A 23,432-nucleotide genomic window follows, 5' to 3' on the forward strand; every position below is an offset into this window, starting at 1 on the left:
TGTGAAAAATAAATCACTCATAAAAACTAAGTAAAAATGCTTGTTTTTACTGACAAAAGCCAAGAATTTCCATTCAATAAACAATTACTGAATGCCTATTGTATACAGAGCACTGTGCTAGGCAATAAAAATGTAGTGTCAGAAATTAAATATAGTTTTTATTTGCCTGTCTCCTATAAAAAATAAACAGATCAGAGAAATTAATTTTTATATTTCCCACAATTTGTTCCCATACCTGTCCTCCTATCAAAAAAAAAAACAGAGCAGAGAACATTATGTTCTACAAGAAAACACAGATCAGAGACAGACAGGAAAAACATTGTACCAGTTTATTTTGCCCCAAGAAGAAACAGCATGAGTCATGCGGAGACCCCTTCCTAAGAAGGAGCTGGAGGACTCCCTCTTTCTGAGAATATATAAGGGTGGGGTTTTTTGTTCACTAGTTACAGGGTGTTGTCAGTTTCATTAGCATGATACAAATCAACCCAAAAGCGAATACTATAACAAGAATGGATGTAATGAAAAGCAGTTTTAACAATTTCAGTTATAACAAGTATGGAGGAAATATAGAAGCACCATGATAAGATTAGAGGATTCCAAAAAGGAGTTTGGCAAGGATGAGGATGCTCAGATGTCCCCATAAGATAGGGACTTACTATCCTGAGAAAAGAAGTCACCAGGTAGGGACTTTTATCTGATAGCTATCTGGATTCAGTTTGGAGTTCTGCTGAAGGACATTTTGCTCTTATTAACCCAGGGTTTCATAAAAAATACTTTTGGATAACAAGGCATCTCATCAAATTCAGGCAATCCATACATTCGTATTAACAGTAGTTAAGACTGTATGTCCTTAACTTAACTAACTCATTCCCTTATGCAGAGATAGTAAAAAAAAAAAAAAAACCTCAGACTTCAATGGCATTTTACTTGTCTCAGTACTTAAGACAACTTATTTCCATTTTGAAAAATATACACATGCACAATAGCTCTGAACCATGAAGGCCTATAAGAGGCCTTTTTATGATTTGCCTCAAGACAACACATAGCACACATATCAATCAACAGACATTTAGGAAATGCCTAATATGTGCTAAGGACTGAGGTTCTAAAAAGAGGGAAGAAAGGAAGGAAGTCACTACCTCAAGAACTGATAATCTAATAGGGGAGACAACATGCAAAGGAATATGTACAAACAAATGATATATAACATAAATAGGAAATAAATTGAAATAGGGAAGGATTCAGACTGTTAGTAAAGGCTTCCTATAAAATATGGGATTTTATTTCGTATGTCAAGGAATCCAAGGAAACCAGTAGGCAGAGATGAGGAGGGAGAGCATTCTAGGCATGGAGTCAGAGAACATCCCCAGAGGTAAGATGTGGAGAGTCTTATCCTGACACAATGTCTAGCCCACAGCAGACACTTAATATATGTTGGTTGACTGGCTGAATGATTTCCCTGCACATACATTGTTAGTGTCCTTCCCCCAAATTACTTCACATTGCATGTAGCTTGCCCTTGCTTATCTGTCTACATACTTTATCCTCCAACTAATAACAACACAAGTTGTTTGAGGGCAGGGAATTTTATTTTTATGTTTCAATGCCCAGTATGTGCAAAGTACCTTACACAAAATATGTACTTGATGTTGAATAGTTTCGTATTTCATTGCATTAAAGTATTATATGATATCTATTCTCACATGTGCTTTAAAGCTTGGTCATTTATTCCAATTGAGCAGCTAGGTGGAGCAGTAGATAGATTGCTGTGTGTGGAGTCAGGAAAGCTTGCATTTTAAAATGGCCTCAGACACTTCCTAGCTGTGTAACCCTGGGCTAGTCACTTAATCCTATTAGCTTCAGTTTCTTCATGTGTAAAATAAGCTGGAAAAAGAAATGTTAAACCATTCCAGTATCTTTGTCAAGAAAACACTTCATGGGGCAGCTAGGTGGTGCAGTGGATAGAGCACCAGCCCTGGATTCAGGAGGACCTGAGTTCAAATCAGGCCTCAGACACTTAACACTTACTAGCTGTGTGACCCTGGGCAAGTCACTTAACCCCAATTGCCTCGCTAAAATAAGCAAACAACAACAACCAAAAAAAAAAAAACAAAACAAGAAAACACTTCATGAGGTCATAAAATATCAGACACAACTGAAACAACTGGACAAAAACAATGAGGATTATCTAATTAGGATTCAAAAGTGGAGACTGCTAAATTTTTCAAACACTCCTACAAACAATTCCTGGAATAAAACGTGTGGAGTAAGGTGCCAAGGCACCTTAAGGTCCAAGAACAATTCCAAGTCAAAAAATAGAGCAAGTCTTTCTCTGTGCAAGTTCCATAAGCCTTAAGAGGCTAAGCTAGCTAAGTCCTCTGGACCATAGCACCTCATTATCCAAGATTGTTTGATAAGAGGACACAATATAAAATAACTGTGCTGTGAACCATTAGATTACAAAGTCTAATAACTCAAACAACATTTGGATTTACTTTTAAAGGGAGAGTCTTAACAACGTACTACGTCCTGTTCCAGCTTCTGATATTGACAACTCTCTGAGTACATTCAGGATAAGACCAATCTTTGTCAGCAGGCTCCATGCTGTTATAGGAATCTGACTGATCACTATGAAACTAGATAATATATGTTTCTATCTGGGGAATACTCTCCTATATGACATATGACTTTTTGGCCTTTTCCAGCTGAATAAAACAAAGTGCTTTTGGCGAAACCACTATGTGACTCCCACAAAGGGGAGAAAGGGAAATGACATATTAATTATCCACACTTTCTGACCTACTCTCCTTTTCTGCAACAGAATTGATAATAAGATGGTTGGCAGGGATTTGAGACTAAAGGGAGAGAGAGGCAGAAGGGATGAATCAGAAAATGGAGACAAAGAATAAGAGATGCCAGGATAGAGAAAAAACATAAAGAAGGGAGAGGGCAGCAGTGCACAAAGGAAAGTCTAGGTGAGAAAAAAAAAAACGAAGGAGATGCTAACAAATTGGAGGCCAAGGTAAAAGAAAAGAATAAATTAGCATTTAAAATCACTAGGAGCTCTATTCCTTAGTGCCATTGTTCTCTTTGTGGTCCTGAATTTAAGAGGGCTAGGTGATTTTAAACTGCTATAGCTGATTCACTGAAGTGATCTTATTGGATATATCAAAAAATATTAATCTAGAACTGCTGTTCTCACTGCCATCAGAATTATCACTTCAATAATGTCACTTTTTTAGATGGAATTACATTTTGGTTAGTTCTTTCACTACATATTCTCCTGTGCTGTTGTTGTTTTTCAGAGCACATAATTCCATTAAGGCCAACCAAAAGTTCATTAAAAGGACATCCATTCTTCATTGGGGGCTTTTTGTAAATAGAGTCATGGATTTAATGGTAAATGAGTGTGATATAGTAGAAAGAGCCTAACCTGCACATCAAAATGCTTAGGCTGACATTTCTTCACTTATGAGCTGTGTAATTACTTTGGATAATTCCCCCAATCTCACTGAGCCTCAGTTTTCTCATTTGTAAAATGTCTTGCCTGCCCCACGGTGTTAGGTGTTCTGACGATAAAACCCAGATGAAAGGGTTTTCAAATGGTAATACAGTAAACAAATGAAAGGTGGCATTCTGTTGTACTCTAGAAATTCTGTGGTTCATCCAATTGGCATATAGATATATGAGATGCCAGCTGTTTTCAGTATTATGTTAGGTGTCCTCAGAGGGGTGCAGTATAAATCTAGGAAGGTATATACCTCTCAGGGAGCTAATAAACTGGGTAGGGAGATAAAAATAAAACATAAGCCCAGAAGAGCTGTGATCTCCTCACACAACACAACAGATAATGATACACCTGAAGTCAAAGACCTGAGTTTCAATCCTACCTTAAATCCTTACTAGGTTTGTTACCCTAGGCAAATCATAGAACTTCAGTCTGCCTAAATTTCCTCATTTGGAAAATGGAGTTAATAATATCATCCACCTCCCAGGGTTGTTGTGTGGATAGAAGGAGGACTTTGTAAAGCACTTTGAAAACCTTAAAGCACTTCACAGATTCTAACTGTTGTCACCACCAATATCATCATGAGAACTCTTTCACTGAATTAGATCACAATGCATACTCCACCATGCTCTGACTTCTTTCATTCATAAATCTTTGTCTCTCCAATTATAACCTACATATCACTCCCAAAATGATTTTCCTAAAGCATCAATCTAAGCATGTCATTCAGTAACTTCTACTCAATAAACTGTTACCTGCAGAATCAAATAAAAGCTCCTTTGTTGGTTTAGCTTTTAAAGCCCTTCACATTTTGGACCCAAATTACTTCTCTCATTCTGTATTCCATACTCATTTTATTATTGCTTTCACACAATATTCTGTCTTCAGTCTTCAGTCTCTTATACCTCAAACATACCCACCTCTCACCTTCATTTCTTAGCATCCTTTGTTTCCTTCAAAATACTTCTTAATCTCCATATTCTACTTTCATGGTATTAAACTCAAATAGAAATGGTACCACTAAACTCCACAAAAGAATGCTCTAGGGGGCGGCTAGGTGGTGCAGTGGATAAAGCACCGGCCCTGGATTCAGGAGTACCTGAGTTCAAATCCAGCCTCAGACACTTGACACTTACTAGCTGTGTGACCCTGGGCAAGTCATTTAACCCCCATTGCCCCGCAAAAAAAAAAAAAGAATGCTCTACTGACTATATGTGAACTTCAAAAACCACATGTTAACATTATCTATGTTCTGTTGTATTTTGGTTTATTTTGCTAAATATTTCAGTCTAGTTCTAAGGAACTCAGAAGTGTTGCTGGCTATATTGTGGCCTAAGAGCTGTATTGGACACCTCAGTTCTTTTTTTTTTCAATACATTTTTTTGTTGTTGTTTTAGTGAGGCAATTGGGCTTAAGTGACTTGCCCAAGGTCACACAGCTAGTAAGTGTCAAGTGTCTGAGGTCGGATTTGAACTCAGTTCCTCCTGACTACAGGGCCAGTGCTCTATCCACTGTGCCACCTAGCTGCCGACACCTCAGTTCTATACGGATCTTTTCCTGATCCCCACCCCAACCCCCAACACCATCTGTTACTACGCTGTAAAATACTTGGAGGCAGGAACTATTTTATTTTGTGTTTCTAAACTCAGAGCATAGTACCCTGAGTATAGTGTCTCCCTGAGGCTCTAAGCTATCAGATATAGGATATACTTGTGCAATTATACAAAACATTACCATATTAGTTATTTTGTATAAGAAAATGAATAAAATTGAAAGAAAGAAAGAAAGTGAAAAATAGCATGCTTCAGTCTGTGTTCAATCAATATAAGTTCTTTCTTTGGAGGTAGATAGTATGTGTCATCTTTAGTCCTTTGGGATTGTCTTTGATCACTGTATTGCTGAGAATAGTTAAGTCATTCATAGTTCTTCATCAAACAATATTGCTGTCACAATGTACAGTGTTCTCCTGGTTCTGCTCACTTCACTACACATCACTTCATACACGTCTTCCCATGCCTTTCTGAAATCATCCCTCTAGTCATTTCTTATAGCACAATAATATTCCATCACAATTATATACCACAGCTTGTTTAGGTATTCCCTCAATTTCTAATTCTTAGCCACCACCAAAAGAGCTGCTATAAATATTTGTGTACAAATAGGTCTTTTTCTCTTTTGGGGAATGTCTTTGGGATATAAACCAGCAATGGTATTGTTGGATCAAAGGGTATGCCCTTGGGACATAGTTCCAAATTGCTCTCTAGAATGGTTGGATAAGTTCACAACTCCATGGACAATGGATTAACATCCCAGTGTTCCCACATCCCCTCAAACATCCAACATTTTCCTTTTTTGTTATATTTGCCACTCTGTTAGGTGTGAGGTAATAACTTAGAGTTGTCTTAATTTGCATTTCTCTGATCAGTAGTGATCTAGAGCACTTTTCATGACTATTAATAGCTTTGATTTCTTTAAGACATCTTTTTTTTTTTTGATGTATTGAACTTTTTGTCTGGTGAGAACCTACCTAAATGTTCTTCACCTACAATGGGAATTCTAATTAGCCCATACCTTCCAATACTTAGAGATTGAGATATACAGTCAGTCTATTGTGGCTTTCCTGCTCCTTCCCCTAGTCCTATCATGTGGAGTAATATATGTCTCTTGCTAAGTCCTGAGCAAATCAAAAGCCATTGATAATGTTACTTTTTCACAAGAATTCAATAATAACACATTCATTTAAATATACTTTCAGAACTGTTATGTTTGCTTTCTATTGGGTCCTGGGCATACAAAGATGGGGAAAAATCAAACTGTTTAAGTCTCAAGAAGTATACAGTATACTTGAGAGTGTGTTATTTAAAATATTGTGGGAAGGGCAGGAAGGTGGCGCAGTAGATAAAGCACCGGCCCTGGATTCAGGAGGACCTGAGTTCGAATCTGACCTCAGACACTTGACACTTACTAGCTGTGTGACCCTGGACAAGTCACTTAACCCCAATTGTCTCACCAAAAAAAAATTGTGGGACTAAGCTGGGGTTTCTAAAATATTGCTACTTATAAATTAAAGGCTATTGCACCAATTATGGCAATAAGCACTTATTATTAATTAAGATTACATATTAATAAATTATTGACCACATATATCCCTGACTTACCTACTGGTCACAAGTTTACAGGCCTATGCCATTATATACCTAGCTTGAAAAGTAAGAATCCCAGGAAGGGGGCCAAAGAGAGAGAGCCCAGGGTAAAAGAGTAAGAGAGCAACCTTCTCTCCTGTCCCCAGGGATTTTTATCCTCTTTTTGGTAGAGGTGGGGCCACCTTACATTGATCTAAGATAATTGGTTAGCATCATTGAGCTCTATTGATTTTCATGACTTGGGGGGTGATCTTCTTCCCCTAAGTAATCAGAAAGGTCAATCTGCATTCCTTTTGTTCAACTGAAGGCTCATCTCTGGTTGATTTCCAGGGAAGGGGAGAGAGCAACTAACACTAACAAGTCTGGGTTTCTCCTAGAAATTCATTATTAATAATTATTTTCTCACAAGAGATAAGCTACATATGCATATTAGTATAATACAAGTTAAAATTGGAGGAAGCAAAGGAGAAGTCAAATAGAGATGTGCAAATATTTTAGGGTTCTCTTTTAGGTGGGGGATCAGAGAGGACTTCATGGAGAAGGTAACATCCAAGTTGTTCTGTAAGGAGAGAAATCCTAGGATCATAGATCTTTAGTTGGAACAGACCCTAAAGGTCTTAACTTCCTCTTAGCACATTGCTTTGAACATAATATATGTTTAATAAATACTGAATGACTTTATCCAACACCCTTATTTTTTTCCTGCTCAAAATCTTCTATGGCTCCTTAATGCTTATCTGATAATTTAGACCTTATCTTAGTATTTAAGGTTTTACTGCAAAGGTTTTACCTGCTTTTCTAACTTCGTTTATCAGTAACTGCTTTCATATTTCACAGTTCAATCAAATCAGACAACAAAATGTTTTTTGAAGTCCCCCTGTCCACTCTCACTTCTATGTATTTAATCATACCTACCTCCCAAACCTAGAATGGACTCCCTGAACATTGAAATCAGAGAGTCAGTGTGCTGGATTTTCTGTCAGGAGATTTTGGTTCTAATATTTCTTCAAAAAATACTAGTGATATAGGAAACTATTTTATTATATAACTATTACCTTAAAGGTAATGGAATGATGAACAATGGCTATAAAAATTATGGCATATTAACAGCAATAAGGATATTGCCCAGCTTCATATAAGTTAGTGTGTCTCAGAAGCCATGCCAAGCTGTTTCCTCTAGCCACTAAACCATTTTGGGTCTCTATAGTGTTATCCTTGAGACATTAAAGTAACAAGAAGAAAGCCTCCTGGGCAAAGGTTTAATTCTCCATGGACAATTTAGGGAAAGGTATGTACAAAAATCTCGCAAGATAAAAGACTTGAAAGATTTGCTATTTGTTCCATTAAAGGGAACATTGATACCTAAAAAGGCTTACAGAATTTTAGAGCTAAAGATGACTTTAGAGATCATTCATTCTACTTATTTAAAAATGAGGGAGGGGAAAGCTAGGTGGCATAGTGGATAGAGCACCGGCCCTGGATTCAGGAGTACCTGAGTTCAAATGTGGCCTCAGACACTTGACACTTAACTAGCTGTGTGACCCTGGGCAAGTCACTTAAACCTCATTGCCCTGGAAAAAAAAAATGAGGGAAGAGAGAACAAGTGATTTTTCCTAATGGTTTTCTAGAATAAAACAAAGACAAAACTCATATTGTTTTTAATTACTAGAAGGGCTATTTAAAAATATATATATATATATATATATATCAAAAATATTGAAAAAAAAATTATATCATGGGGCTGCTAGGTGGCGCAGTGGATAGAGCACCGGCCCTGAATTCAGGAGTACCTGAGTTCAAATCCTACCTCAGACACTTAACACTTAATAGCTGTGTGACCCTGGGCAAGTCACTTAACCCTAATTGCCTCACTAAAAAAAAAAAAAATTATATCAATTTGAAGAGTTTGATAGTCTTATGGACTCTCAGAAAACATTTATTCACTCAATGAGTCACTCAATAATCATTTATTTAACATTTATGTACTTTGTATTGTGCTAGATATTGGAGATATAAAAACAAAAATAAAAAAGTACCAGCCCTCAACAAATTTATATTCCATCAGAGGAATCAGCATATCCATAAATAAATTATATATAGATATATACTTTTTTGGGGGGAAGGCTTCACAAACCCTGTTTGTCTACCACAGAGTCAAGTGTTTTGTGGGTTTTTTTTTCAAACGTGCCACATTAAGCATATATTGATTGAATGATTGATTGATTGATTTCTCCCTGTCACATATTTTGCCACATTGCCACCAGAATCCAAATTACATAATTTCATGCTTGGAAGGGTACTCAGAGGCCAATCTATATCATAAAAAGAATCCCATGTCCCTTACTACAAACACAAGGGATTCCAGGATCTTTGAAAGCAGATCATTATACTTTTGGAGAGCTCTGATGTTTTATAGTTTATCACTATATCACCCCAAAACTTGCTTTTATGCATCTTCCATCCATTGCTCCTTTTTCTGTCCTCTGAGGTCAAATGGAACAAGGCTAATCCCTCTTCCACCTGACAGCTCTTCATATACTTGAAGACAGCTATCATGCCTCTGCTGTCATCCCTTCAATTTCCAAAAGAAAATTTGGATTTAGGATTTTCAAAGATTGAAAAATTTTTACTCATTGACACTCTGACTTTAAAAAATAAATTGACTATTTTGATGCATTTAATATTGAACCTCAGAAAAACTATTGACTGGGTTATCCTTTTCTTCAACAGGGTTTCTTTTTCCTGTTACATGCCTTAGACTTGCTTTATGTAATATTTATATATTTTTACAAGTGGGCTTCCAATGTTCTATATTTCTTGTATTCTTTCCAGGAATTTTAAAAACACATATAAAAGACTTCTTAAGTCAGGGGGAAAATCTGGTCTATTCACATGTTGCATAGCATAAAGAAAAACATTTTTTTTTTCAGAACAATGAGGGTTAAGTGACTTGCCCAAGGTCACACAGATAGTAAGTGTCAAGTGTCTGAGGTCAGATTTGAACTCAGGTCCTCCTGAATCCAGGGCCAGTGATTTATCCACTGCAGGAAAACATTCTAATAAGAACAAATGATTAGATGTGTATTTAGAATGAATGAACAAATTAAACATTTTTAAACTACTTACTATTTGCAAAGCATTGAGTATATAAAAGAAAAGTAAGACAATCCCTACTCTCAAGAAGCTTACATTCTAATTGGAAAACATTGTTATGTATGGAAGATTTTAGGTACAAGACAGATGGAAAAGTTCCATTGTCCTTAGGGTTTGGTGGCAAAGCAGAGAGTTAATACTTCAACTTTAATGTCATTTTCATTGATCATATCATGTTGAAACATTCTGATGTTGAACCATTGGACAATGCCAACAAGTTTGTCCACATGAACTTTCTTTTCTGGGTCTTCAGCAGCTGTGGCTATAGCACCCTCAGGAGTATCTCTCATGCTTCATCTCCACAGGGGTTGCTTTCCAGTATGATGGTTGTAGGCATTGGACTGGAAGTATTGTTATTCCAAAGGCTCTTTGGTCTTGGGATGTCTCCATCAGAGTTTGCAGCAGGGGCAGGGCAGGGGGAGATGTTGGTCACAGTGGTGGTGGTTTGACTTGCCTACAACATGACACACCCAACCCCATTACTCCCTTAAGGGGTCTTGCTAAAGTATATTTCAGCTAAGCTGGTATGCCTGTCCTATAAGTGGCATTTGGTTAGCGGTCGATGGCAATAGTTTGTTCTTTTGCCTTAGTAGCTGCTTCCCTGGATGATAGACATGAGGGCTGGGCTGGATGAAAGACGAATGTGTGGGGGTAAGTGGGGGAGGAGGGGTAGTGAGATAAGTGTGCTTCTACTCCCAGGGCTCCTATTCTTATCTTCCTATTGGTGGATGTTGGACAGTAGCTGTAATGGTGGGGGTGATTTGGAATATGGACCCTCTCTCCATATTGAAAAAGACTCATTTCACAGGCTTTCCCCCCAAGGTTGTTTTAATAAGTGCAATACTTTCTAACAAAACATTCTATTCTGGGTCAACTTACCTTCCCATCCAAACTTATTTTCCAGTAAGAAAACTCATAATTAGCATTATATATTTCTCATACTTTTACAATGTATATTATTCCCTCCATCTATAATGCCATATCTAATCCAACACATACTCACACAAGCACAATTTGCCAAAGTCATGTATCCTTTAAGTCTAGCTTGGAGCCTTTTCTGATCCATGCAGGTAGATAGGACACCCCCCCTCCTCCCGCAAACCCATGTTACTTTAAAACAAATTATCTTCTGACATTTATAGTCTCCCTTATATTATAGAATTATGGAGTCACCAAATCTAAGACAAATAAGGGATCTTAGACTCCATTTAGATGACTTGGTATCTGGCCAAAAATTCTTTCTACTGCTTGCCCAATAAAATAATTGTTTGGCATCTGCTTGAAGGCCTCCAATGAAGAAAATTTGATTATAGGCCCTTTGTAATGTTTTAGTGCACTAAATTCCCTAGATATTTCTCACAGGAACTGTTGTTGTTTTACCACACCTATCTTATTATGAATTTGTGAGAAGGATTTTTGGAACCGTAACATACAGCATTCTATTTCTACCTATTACATTCTATGACTCTTTTTGTTTGTTTGTTTGTTTTTTGTTTTTGTTTTTAGTGAGGCAATTGGGGTTAAGTGACTTGCCCAGGGTCACACAGCTAGTAAGTGTTAAGTGTCTGAGGCCGGATTTGAACTCAGGTACTCCTGACTCCAGGGCCGGTGCTCCATCCACTGCGCCACCTAGCTGCCCCTACATTCTATGACTCTTATAGGGTAAAGCCGAGGAAAGGAATGTCTTCTAAATGTAGGGGCTGGGGCTGCCTGTGCAAAGAAACAGAGATAGAAAGTGGATTTAAGAAGATAAGATATACCTCTCTATCTTGTCCACAAAAACTATGTGAGGAACTTTGTCAAATTATTTTTGGAAATCCAGTTATATTATTTGAAATCATTCTGGCATAGTAATCCTTTCAAAAAGGGAGCCAGCCTAGTTTGGTATGACCTGTGCTTGATGAAGTCCTGTTCATTCTTAGTTCTTAGCTGTCCTTTCTAAATGCTTGTATATTGTCCACTTAATTATATTTTCTTGAACTTTTTTTCCAAGAATAGATATCAAAATTCCTGGTCTATATTTTTCAGGCTCTATCCAATCACCTCACATTACCCACCATGTTACCTAGGAAAATTCCCTTCTCCAGTGCAAAGGTCTTTCAGAGGTCACTGGTATTGAGTATATCAGCAAATCACATCTTCCAGTTTATCTTTTTTTGTATTTCCATACTTTTTTATGTAGTAATCTAGTAGGTTTCATGATTTGAACTCATGGGACACAGCTAGATACTATATGACCATCTGTTCTCTTAACTTGTCTTTTCACTCTTGGTGCATTATTTCTGTTCTATCCTTCCTAATCCAAAGATCATTCTACTTGAAAGAGAAATGAAAAACAAAATGGAAACAAATGGTTCGGCTTTAATATCATCATTCTTTATCAAATGAGATCAAAATAAGTACCGAACTTTGTAAACTTTACAATCCTATGGAAGTGCTATCCTCACCACCATCATCACCATGTATCCCTGTCATCCCAATGAAATAGTCCTACTAATCCTTTCATCTTCTTATTGCCCCTAGCATTAGAGACAGAGAGAGAAAATAGTGACAATCCTGACCCTGGATTCCCCACTGCTTGAAGAGCAAATACATTACATTTTATTCCACCCTTAAGGTTTACCAGTACCCTTAATGGAGCTTGGAGGGTGTCTAATCTCTCTGCCATTGACTCTAGCCCTCACCTATTGGCTTCTCTCAATTTTACATGCTTCCTGCACCCTGGGTTCCATTTAATAACTTAACTATTAGATCAGCTTTTACAAAGGGATATTTACCTCAAAGGTAAAAATAAGGACAAACACACAAACATTGCTACATCCCCAATATGTGTGGGGGGAAAAGGGGTAATGATCCCTCCTCCACTGTCTTAGTCGCTTGGGAGGAAAGGAGGATTAATTTAACAGCATAGCTCACTTCCTATACAGCATAGTCCTGCCAAGTTCCAAGTCTTACCTTGAGCTCAAATCCCAAGAATTCTGTCTTCTTAGGGCTTCCCTGGAAGCAACATCCAGCCTGGAATCCTGTCTCCAAGGCCTCCATGGCTTCAGCTTCTGGGTCCAGGGACTCCATTGCTTATACCTAGAACTGAAAATGAGACATGAAATGAAACAAAACAAAACCTCAGGCTTATTTCTTGGGACTTAACAGTGCCAAGAGGCTCAATTCAGGGGACCCATGCTACAGGTGAACAGGACCTTAATTCTGTGGGACATAGCTAGAAAGAGAGAGAAACTGTTCAAGTCTGGTAGTTTTAAAAATACAACCTGTGCCAGTTACGTGGCAAGGAAAGGGAAGTCCCCATCCATGTGGAAGAGAAAGGCAGATTATGTTATCCCAGAAGAAGGTCCTTCCATTTTAGGAAATTTAGGCATGTGCAAAATACTGTTACACACACACACACAACAACAACAACAACAACAACAACAACAACAACAACACACACTATGCATTTTGGCACATGATGGTTAATAGGAATTTCAAAGGGCAGCTAGGTGGCACAGTGGATAGAGTGCTGGCCCTGGATTCAGGAGGACCTGAGTTCAAATCCGGTCTCAGATCCTTGACACTTACTACCTGTGTGACCCTGGGCAAGTCACTTAACCCCAATTGCCTCACAAAAAAAAAGGAATTACCGGCCTCATCTCATTTTCTTTGTTAGTGTTTCTGTCAAAATTCTTACAGGATCATTACTGTAATTTCTATTAATTATCAGTTACTTGACCTCTGCTTCTGTCTTCTAAACATGTCTTCATAAAGGATGTTTGTCTGTGGGGCCCCTTTGTATCAATATAGGTCTATTTGGAAGTTTCTCTTTCTCCCTCATTATCAGAATATGATTTGCAAATTATACATGTTTCATAAAAGTTTCTAGAATTAATCATTTTTAAAAGAACTTTCACAATTCTCTAAGTATTATCAAAAGAATTTTAGATACTAAAAGATTTCCTTCATGCATGATCAGCCACTGACACCAAAGGGACAAAAGGGGAAAATGAGAACAATCAAACCTATTTATTTTCAACTTTCCTGATTTCCCTGACATTTACTTTGCTGTTGTTGACTTCCAACAATAATGAAATGGACTTCCGGCATACAGCATATATTGATAACCATCACTTATTTCCTCTATCAAGACATACTGGACACAACCAAAATGTTTAATTATAAAACTATTTATATTTATGCTAGGATTGGTGAGATGCATATTAGCATTTTAAAAGCCCATTGTAAAGGAGAAATTGAAAGACAAAAAGCACTTAGAAAAAGCTGAAAATCTGCAATACATTAGAATCCTGGAATTGTTTTTTTAATCTACAAAATTTCCACTGCTTTCTAGGCACATTGAATTAATTTCAGAAAAGGGAAATAAGGGGTAATTAATTTAATTTTATTCTGATGCTTTTTTCATCATTCAAAGATTATACTTTTTTTAGGTTGTAAATTGTATTATGGTAATTTTCCTACCCTCTCATTCTACAGTGGTAGAAACACAACTTCAGAATTGCTAATGTGCAGTTACTCACTTTTGCAATTGTTAGTTTGCATGCATTTGAAATGATCCAATTTTAAAGGATTCTACAATGGCATTACTGAGGTCATTTTGGTGATACTTATTTTCTAAGTATTGAATATTTCCATTTTCCACCGCAGGCAGGAAATTTAGGCCTCTATAATTTTATATAGTATTCTTCATGCTCAGTAATTTCCTTTCTCACAATGCTAATTTAGAAACATACACATCCACTTCATTGTAAGATTGGTTCATCCAGTAGCAAGTTGTCTGGAACTTTATATCAAATGCTAGAGCCAACTAAAAATGTTTAACGACAGAGATTCACTTACTAGGTAATACTGTTAATTCTTTATTAGTGGTTTCTAATCTTCTGTATCCAGTTTGTACTTATGTCTTTCTGAGGGTTCTAAGTGCATTTCATTTTCATTTTATTTGATTTTATTATATCTTTTTAAAATCCAAATTTTAGGTGAATACTTTTAAGACTGAATAGAAATCAAAAATCCTAATTTAGGGGGCAGCTAGGTGGCGCAGTGGATAAAGCACCGGCCCTGGATTCAGGAGTACCTGAGTTTAAATCCAGCCTCAGACACTTGACACTTACCAGCTGTGTGACCCTGGGCAAGTCAATTAACCCCCTTTGCCCCGCAACCCCCCCCAAAAAAAACCCAAAAAATATCCTAATTTAGAGTAATAAAAAAAAAAACTTTTTACTTTGCTTAACTTGAAATCACAACGTGTCTCTATACTAACATATATCACTATAAAGAAATTTTAACACAGAAGTTATCCAGCATGGGCACAATAAAGAGGAATAAAGGATTCATGACTGGTGCCATTGTATATTTTACACTTAATGACTTGGCCATTTTTGGTTAATTAGCTTACTTTCATGGATATCTTAAATATGGGATATCTGGCATTAGTAATAACTGCCATGTAAATCTTGGGAAAGCATTTTAGATAGAGTATTTTATTTCATTTAGATAAGTGCTTATTTTATTTCAAGCTCACAATGAGCCTATGAATAAGAAACAAGATATTCTTATACACATTTTAACAGTAAGGAAACAAACTGAAAAAGGCAAGTAATGACTTAAACATACATGCATAATAAATCCTTGTTGAATTAGAATAGGCCTCCCAAATTTTGAAGATAGCAAGTATCTCAAGTAAAATTTCATCCTAGGACCTCCTGAATTCTAATTCAGTGCCACAGCCACTGAGGTAGCTAGATGGCCTTGAGTCAGGAAGACCTGAGTTCAAATCTGGCCTCAGACACTTTCTATTTCTTAGGCAAGTCACTTCTCCTCTGTTTGCCTGGAAATGGAGAAAGGTAAACCACTCCAGTATCTTTGTCAGGAAATCCCCATAGGCAGTACAGTCCATGGGGTCACAAAGAGTTGGACATGACTAAACACCAGAGCCACTACACCATGCCCCATGTCTGTGTGTGTGTGTGTGTGTGTGTACATGCATGGAGCATGTTGGAGATAATTGACAGAGAGAAGGCACTAGAATTAAGAGAGATTAGGAAAGACTCCCTCTGGATGGTAACATTTTAGCTGGGATATGAAGAAAGCCAGAGAAACTGGGAAATAGATGAGGAAGAAGATAATTCCAGGCATGGGGTACAGACAATAAAAATGCTTGGAGTTAAAAGATAAAATGTATTGCTTGAGGTAGAGCAAGGAGGTCAGTTTAACTAGATCAAAGAGTACATGGAGAGATGTAAGAAGATTGCAAAGGCTGGGGGGAGGAGTTTATGAGAGGCTTTGGATGCTAAAAAGAACCTTTTATATTTGATCCTATAGGTGATAGAAAGCTACTGGAGATTAGCTAGTAGGGAAGTGACATGGTCAGACCTGAGCTTAAAGAGGATCACTTTGACAACTGAATGGAGGATGAACTGGAGTGGGAAGAGGCTTGTGTCAGGTTAAACAAGCAGCAAGCTATTGCTACATTCTAGGCATGAGGTGATGAGGCATTGTACCAGGGTGATAGTAGTATAAGAGGAGAGAAGAGAGTATGAAAGAGATGTTATAAAAGCAAAACCAACAGACTGTGTCATCAGACTGGGTAAAGAAGTTAAAAGACACTGAGGAGTAAAGTATGACACCTTGATTGGGATCCTTGAAGACTAAGTAGATAGTGGTGCCCCCCCCATAGTAATAAGGAAGTTTGAAGATGAAGATTTGAGGTAAAGATAATGAGTTCAGTTTTGGATGTGTTCAGTTTCAGGTGTTACTGTAAATACACTTCAAGAAGTCTAATAAACAGTTGGAGATAGAAGAAAAGTTAGGGATGGATAGGTAGATCTTAGAATCATTAGCATAGAAATGATAAATGAATCCATGGAAGTTGATAAGATCATCAAATGGAATACTATAGAAGGAGAAGAGAAGACACAGGAGAGAAGTATATGTGATACCCACTCTTAGTAGGCATGAGCTGGATGAAGATCATGATGAATGGTCATATAGTTAGAAGAACCAGAAGAGAATACCCCAAACCTATGGTGAACAGAATTTCAAGGAGGAAAGAATGATCAGCAGTGTCTATGTCTGCAGAGAAGTCAAGAAGGATAAAGTTTGAGAATAACCCATTAAATATGGCAATTAAGAGATATCTAATAACTTTAGAAAGAGCAATTTTGATTGCATGATGAAGTCAGAAGCCCAACAACAGAGTGTTAAGAAAATAGTGAAAGAAAAGGAAGCAAGGGCCCCTATTTTTGATACCCTTCTAGAGGAGTTTAGCCAAAACAGGAAAAAGAGATATGGGATGATATTTCATAGGGATGAATAAATAAATCAAGTGAGTTTGGGCTTTTTGGTTGTTTGGGGGGTTTTTGAGGATGAGGAAGGCATGAGCTAGTACATTAGTAGCCAGTAGGAGACAGGGAGAAATTGAAGATAAGTGAAAGATTGGGAATTATAGATAAAGCACTATGCTGGAGAAAATAGGATGGAATCCAATCACTCATGCATGTGGAGACCAAAAGGGCTACTTCTTCAAGTGAGAAAGATGTGAAGGAAGGGATAGTGGCAGGGTGTATTTGGGGGATATAGGTTGAGAAGGAAGAGATAAGAAAGCTCCTGTTGAATGGCTTCAATTTTTTCAGTAAAATGAGGCAATATTCTCAGCTGGGAGGGTAGAGGGGTAAAGGGAACCATGACAGATTTGAGAAGGCATGAAAAGGTTTGGACAATCTGCTGCAGTGAGTGGGATAATAAGTAAATTGAGGGGGAGGGTGCAAAAAGGATTGCCTTACATCAGTGAGGGCCCAGTTTAGGTTATATGACAAATTAGTAGACCCAGTTAGCATAGTTTTGCGACTTTTTTCCACCTTCATTTAGCCAAATGAGTGTAGGAGTGAAAACAGAAGATGGTGGGTAGCGATCCAAGTATGAAACTTGTCAAGGCAAAATCCATGATATGACAAGAGGTGAAGGAATTTAAAAGAAGATGACAGTAAACTGATTCACCAGGAGATCAAGATGCAAAGAGGAGGAGAGTATGAGTGGCATTGGGATGATGGTCTGGTTGAGAACCTACATGAATGGAGGTCATGGAATAGATACAGATTATAATTTGGTATGTGAAGACAAGGGCAGAAGTGGTCAAATTAAGGAATTTCAGCATTCATGAGCATGGAAGAGGTGTATTTGTGGGTGATAGCAAGATCAAAGGAATGACCACCTTTGTATGTGGCTGAGTTGGGGTAGAAAAATGTCATGGGAAATGAGGAAGGTGAGGAAATGGGAGGTTAGTGTGTCAAAGGGAGTGTCTCTGTCTCTGTGTGTTTGTGTACTTATACATACACAAACACACATACACATATGGATATCCATAGTATTTAAAGCTCCAAGGTATCTTAGAAGTCTTCTGATCTGACCACTTGATTTATAGAAGAGGAAACAGTTCAAGAGAAAAGATGTGATTTACTTAACATCAAAAAAGGATTGAATAGCAGAGTAGGGGATTGCAGCCATGTCCTCTAACTTCAAATATAAGTTTTTCCTATTACTTTATGCCTTTATCCATAGACATGAATAGATCATTGTGTGAGTGTGTCCCTTTATGAACAATCTGGTAGCTGCCCTTTTTATATAAGTATAAAGCCAGACATTTGAGGTTTGATTTCATGAAAGTCACTAGATTAGCTTACCATCAATCACTATACTCATTAATACATTCTTTTGCCATTATATAGATATTTCTCTAGTCCCAGAATTTCTAAGTCAGGAGCTAGCTGCCTGTCTCACTTTAGTGAGACAAAAGTGGTATATTTTATCATAATGTGAGATGTTGTCCTAAATAAAATTTTAAGTATATAAAGCTGACTTTAAAACCTTCTCAGTGTTCCTCTTAAGCATCTTAGTAAAAGCCTTCCTTCTCTAAGACCCCCTTTCCCACAACCTTCCTAGGGAATTATATTGTAGTCCATCCTTATTCCTAACTATCAATATTGTTGTAGTGTTTGTGAATAATAGTTTAAGTACTATGACCTTTCCCAGGTAAGTTTATATTTTCAAAAAGGGACTCAGAGAGGGTGCCAATCACAATTTCATGAAACTTATGTGAAAACTAGGTTTATTACAGGAGAAATGAACATGCATGTGGAACCGAAAGAGTTCACAATCCATATGGAAGTTTGCATATTTATGGCATTGGGACAAAGAGGGAAAGAGGGGAGGAGAAAACACAAATATCCACATAAAGGAGTGTGGCAGGAGAGGGGAAAAGGTGTAGTAAGTGTGGGAAAAGGACAATACTCCTCAAAAAGGGGAGGAAAAAGACAATGGCATAAGCTACATTCTTTTCCCTTGGGAACTGCTAGACTATGAAGATAGGATGGTATGCTTATCTACAATGGTCCCAACTGAACCAGAAATTTCTCAGCCTAGTTCAGACTGACTGGCTCCTGTCTTGACTCCCAAGGATACACAGGGAATCCAGTTCGGGATGAAAACAACAAATTATGTTAACTGGGGGAAGAAGGGAGCTTCATCCTTGACACATTCAGGGTCTCCAAAATATTCTGGATCTAGTGTCTGGAAAATATGGCAATTAAAAAGTGTAAGTTCAAGGGACCCTTTAACATTCCTTAACAAGGGAAAATCCTTCAGTACCTTTTCTCTCACTCTATAACACAGTCAAATTAGTCTTCTTGCTGTTCATTAATTATACATGACATTATAACTTGTGACTATAGTTCGCACTGTATGTTTCCCATTCCTGGATCACTCTTGCCTCACCTCTAACTATCAGAATATCTTTATCAAATTTTCAAATGACACAAAGCTGGAAGAGTTAGCTAACACATTAGCAAAGACTATGACAGGGTACAACAATCAATATGCAGCTCAGGAGTCACCTTCTAAATGAAGCTTTTATTCTGAATCCTCCTCCCAGTACCCCCAGTGGTTAATGCCACGCACTAAGAACTTTGTAGGTTTATTTATATTTTGAATATATTCATATATGCTATCATATTGTCTTCCTCAATATAATGTAAGCTCCTTGAAGAAAGGGGATATTTCATTTTGGCTTTTATATCAACAACTCTTAGCAAAATGTTTGGTTTTAGTTTTTTTCATAAATGCTTGTTGATTGTGCACTTGATTTTTTTAACACAAGTGTAAGATTTCATGTTTCAACCACACAGCACAAGAGGGGAAATGATATACAACAAAACTAGAAAGATAGGGGCCAGGTTGTTCAGAGATTTAAGGGCTGAAGAGAAGACTTAATAGTATATCCCAGAGGCAATAGGAAAACACTGGAGTTGGCTGAATAGATGAGGAACATAAGCAGAGCTGCACTTAAGGAACATTACTTTGGTAGCAATGTGTTGGATGCACTGCAGCTCTGAGGGACTTGAAGCAATAAAAACAACCAGGAGGCTGTTAAAATGATCTAGTTTAAGTCGACCTCTGTGCAAATTGCAGGGCTTCCTGTGAAATAGTCTAATTCTGAGTTGAAAACTAACAATTACCTACTTTAAATGGCATCCATTTTTTAATTTATCCTTGTTGATTTTTAGCCTTGGAGCCACTGTGCAGTTCTCTTGTGATGAAGACTATGTTCTACAGGGTTCAAAAAGTATCACATGTCAAAGGATAGCAGAAGTCTTTGCTGCTTGGAGTGATCACAGACCCGTATGTAAAGGTAAGCTAAAGGCTTTACAATATGGTGCCTCTTGATAGCACTATGTCTCTGCCTCTTTCTGTTGGATGCATATTGCAATTTAAGACGTCTACTGATGTTCTATTCCAACCTTTGTTATAGAATAATTCTGTATGTAGCTTTGCTTTTCATAGTCATAAAAAAGATTACAAAATTTTAGACTTTTTAAAAAGATTATGCTATTTTGCCAAAATTCAGGCCTTTTTTGTTCTAAGATTGATAACATTTATTTGCCAAAGTGTCCAATAGTTATGGCACAAGTAGGAGAAAAGTGAAGGAAGGATAGGTCCTACAGAAGCTTAATTAACCTAATAGAGACCAGTGACTGCAATAGTCTTTCACTCTCCTGACAATTATAAATAGGTAGAACTCACTTATTAATAGAATATAATCCTGGATTATTCCATACAGGCTATAAAAAGCATTTTTCAAGTATGTAAACATACCTCTGACTTGGCTACATGAAATGACTTTGCATTTGTACAATTCTGTGTACATATATACTGTTAGATAAATTATATTTCTGTATATATTTCAATTAATCAATAAACTTATTCTCTATGTACAAAACACTGTACAAATCTATGTGCATCTATGTAACATATAAACATGTTTCTTTTGTACCGACGATCTGTACTTCTATCAGCTTGGAATTTCCAGCATCAAGGAAGATTTTAACCTATCTATATTTGACTATATACATCTATAGAGTAACCTGGGCAGCTAGATGGTGCAGTGGATAAAGCACCGGCCCTGGATTCAGGAGTACCTGAGTTCAAATCCAGCCTCAAACACTTGACACTTACTAGCTGTGTGACCCTGGGCAAGTCACTTAGCTCTCATTGCCCTGCAAAAAATAAATAAACAAACAAACAAACAAATAAACAAACAAACAAACAAACAAATAAATAAATGAATGAATGAATGAATGAATAAATGAATAAATAAATAAAAGAGTAACCTGAAGTACCTTGTGCATATATATATATATTTGATCCAAATCTGTGATTTTATCCATGTGAATAAATTCCTGGGTGGAAACTAGGTTGACTGATGGAAAAGAGCAATTTGTCTCTTAGTTACAGCTTAAGAGATTTGCCTGGGTTATGGGTGGCTTTAATGTACTTAAAATACCTTATGGTTGTCAAGAGAGATATGTCAGGGACAAGACAAGGACCCAGCCTTCTGTCGACTATCCTGCACTGTTTTCCTCTCTCTCTTTCAAGTCTGACATTGGTACATATACCAGCTTTGACCATGAGCAAGTCACTTAACCTCTACATGGCCCTGGCAAATCTCTAAGGCTATAAAAATAAATTGAAGGTTTCAAAAAGATTATTTTTTACGATTTCTAGAACAGGATAATAGAGGCAACATGGCTGAAACAGTCATTTTAACTTTACAATAAAGATTCACTCAGGAGTTTGAGGAGGGAATCAATTCTATGTCTGTCTCATGAGTTTTTTGATGGAAAAAAATGCTTTCCTTTCAAGACAGAAGCACAAAGATCAGATGTCAATTGTTCTATACCTTAGAGAGATTATTAATATAACTGCTGTTTGTTCATCGAATGGTTGAGCAATCAAGAAATAATAATTTTAAAAGCACACAGAAGACTGTGTAAATAGTACACTACACATTTAAAGAGAAATTAATGATCCTTCAGAAATTTATAACAGCTAAATTTATACAAATAAAGGTAGTGATTTCTTCTGGAGTTTGTGCTTTTATGGCATTGTTCCTCCCTAATTGATTCTATACCATACTTCCCCCAATCTGCTCCAAATCTCTTCTCAAACTTTTCACACCACCTGTCCTTACTCTCCCAGCAAAAGACATTCTTTGCCTCATACTTTTGTAATGGTGACTATCCAGGACCCCAAAGTTAGAAGGTTAAGTATAATGCATTTTACTCCTTTGCCTGGGTTCTCCAGTATCTTTGGGGGTTTGGAGGTGTCTAGTCTCTGCCACTGACTCAAGTATTCACTGATTATGTTCCTCTAATTTTAGGAGGTAATGTAATTGAACTGTTCCCCAGTTCCAGTTAGCCACTTAACAGTAAGATTAGATTGTCTGAAAGATTATTTACTTTAAAAGTCTATTAAGGGGGCAGCTAGGTGGCACAGTGGATAAAGCACCAGCCCTGGATTCAGGAGGACCTGAGTTCAAACTTACTTCTTCCACTTTCTCTCCTGTCATTCATTCATCAACCTTTTGTGACCTATCTTCCAAACTCAACATTCAGTTAACATTGTGATCTTTAAAGTTACCACTGCCTGATCTCCTGACTTTTTCTTAACCTCCACAACATTTGATGCTGTTTAATACTTTTCCTTCTGGGTACTCACCCCTCTCTGAGTTTGGGAGACATATTCCTTTCCCTGGTTGTCCTTCTCCTGCTGACTATTGTTCCTCAGTCTCTTTTTCTTGATAACCATCTATATCCCATCTCGAAACTGTTACATGACCCAAAGTATCTGTCATGGACCCTCTTTTCATCTCTCTCTCTACATATTCTTTCTTTGTGACCACAACAGCTCCCATTATCCATTTCTTTTACCTTTAACCAATCCTTGTCTCTCTTCTGTGCTCTATTCATTTTTCCAGCTGCCCTTTGTACATTCTACATTTCCTGAACTGAACAAATTACAATTGCTCCTTCTTTCATTCCTTTTTAAAAATTTTCAGCAAGTCCTATCACTTATTCCTTTTAAATGACTCTTAGATTAACCTTTGCTTTCCATTCTAATTGCCACAGTCTTGAACCAAACCCTTAACAACTTATCTCTAGACCACAGAAATTGTTTCATGACTGGTCTGTCCCTTCCACTTTCTACTTCAATTAATGTACCCTTCATACCTCTGGCTTCATTTTTTTTTAAAAACATGAAAGTCTAATTATGTCACTCTCTGTTCTAAG

The 23,432-nt window shown here is 37.2% G+C and overlaps 1 protein-coding gene across 1 annotated transcript in view; it reads left to right on the plus strand.

Moving 5' to 3' along the window:
- CSMD3 (CUB and Sushi multiple domains 3) overlaps positions 1-23,432 on the plus strand; it is a 1,584,452-nt gene that overhangs the window by 702,854 nt on the left and 858,166 nt on the right. The window contains 1 exon segment of the mRNA XM_043974157.1: positions 20,370-20,494. Coding sequence (XP_043830092.1) covers positions 20,370-20,494 — 125 coding nt within the window.

The sequence above is a fragment of the Dromiciops gliroides genome, chromosome 1, assembly GCF_019393635.1.
Source record: "Dromiciops gliroides isolate mDroGli1 chromosome 1, mDroGli1.pri, whole genome shotgun sequence".
In the NCBI taxonomy this organism is placed as follows: domain Eukaryota; kingdom Metazoa; phylum Chordata; class Mammalia; order Microbiotheria; family Microbiotheriidae; genus Dromiciops; species Dromiciops gliroides.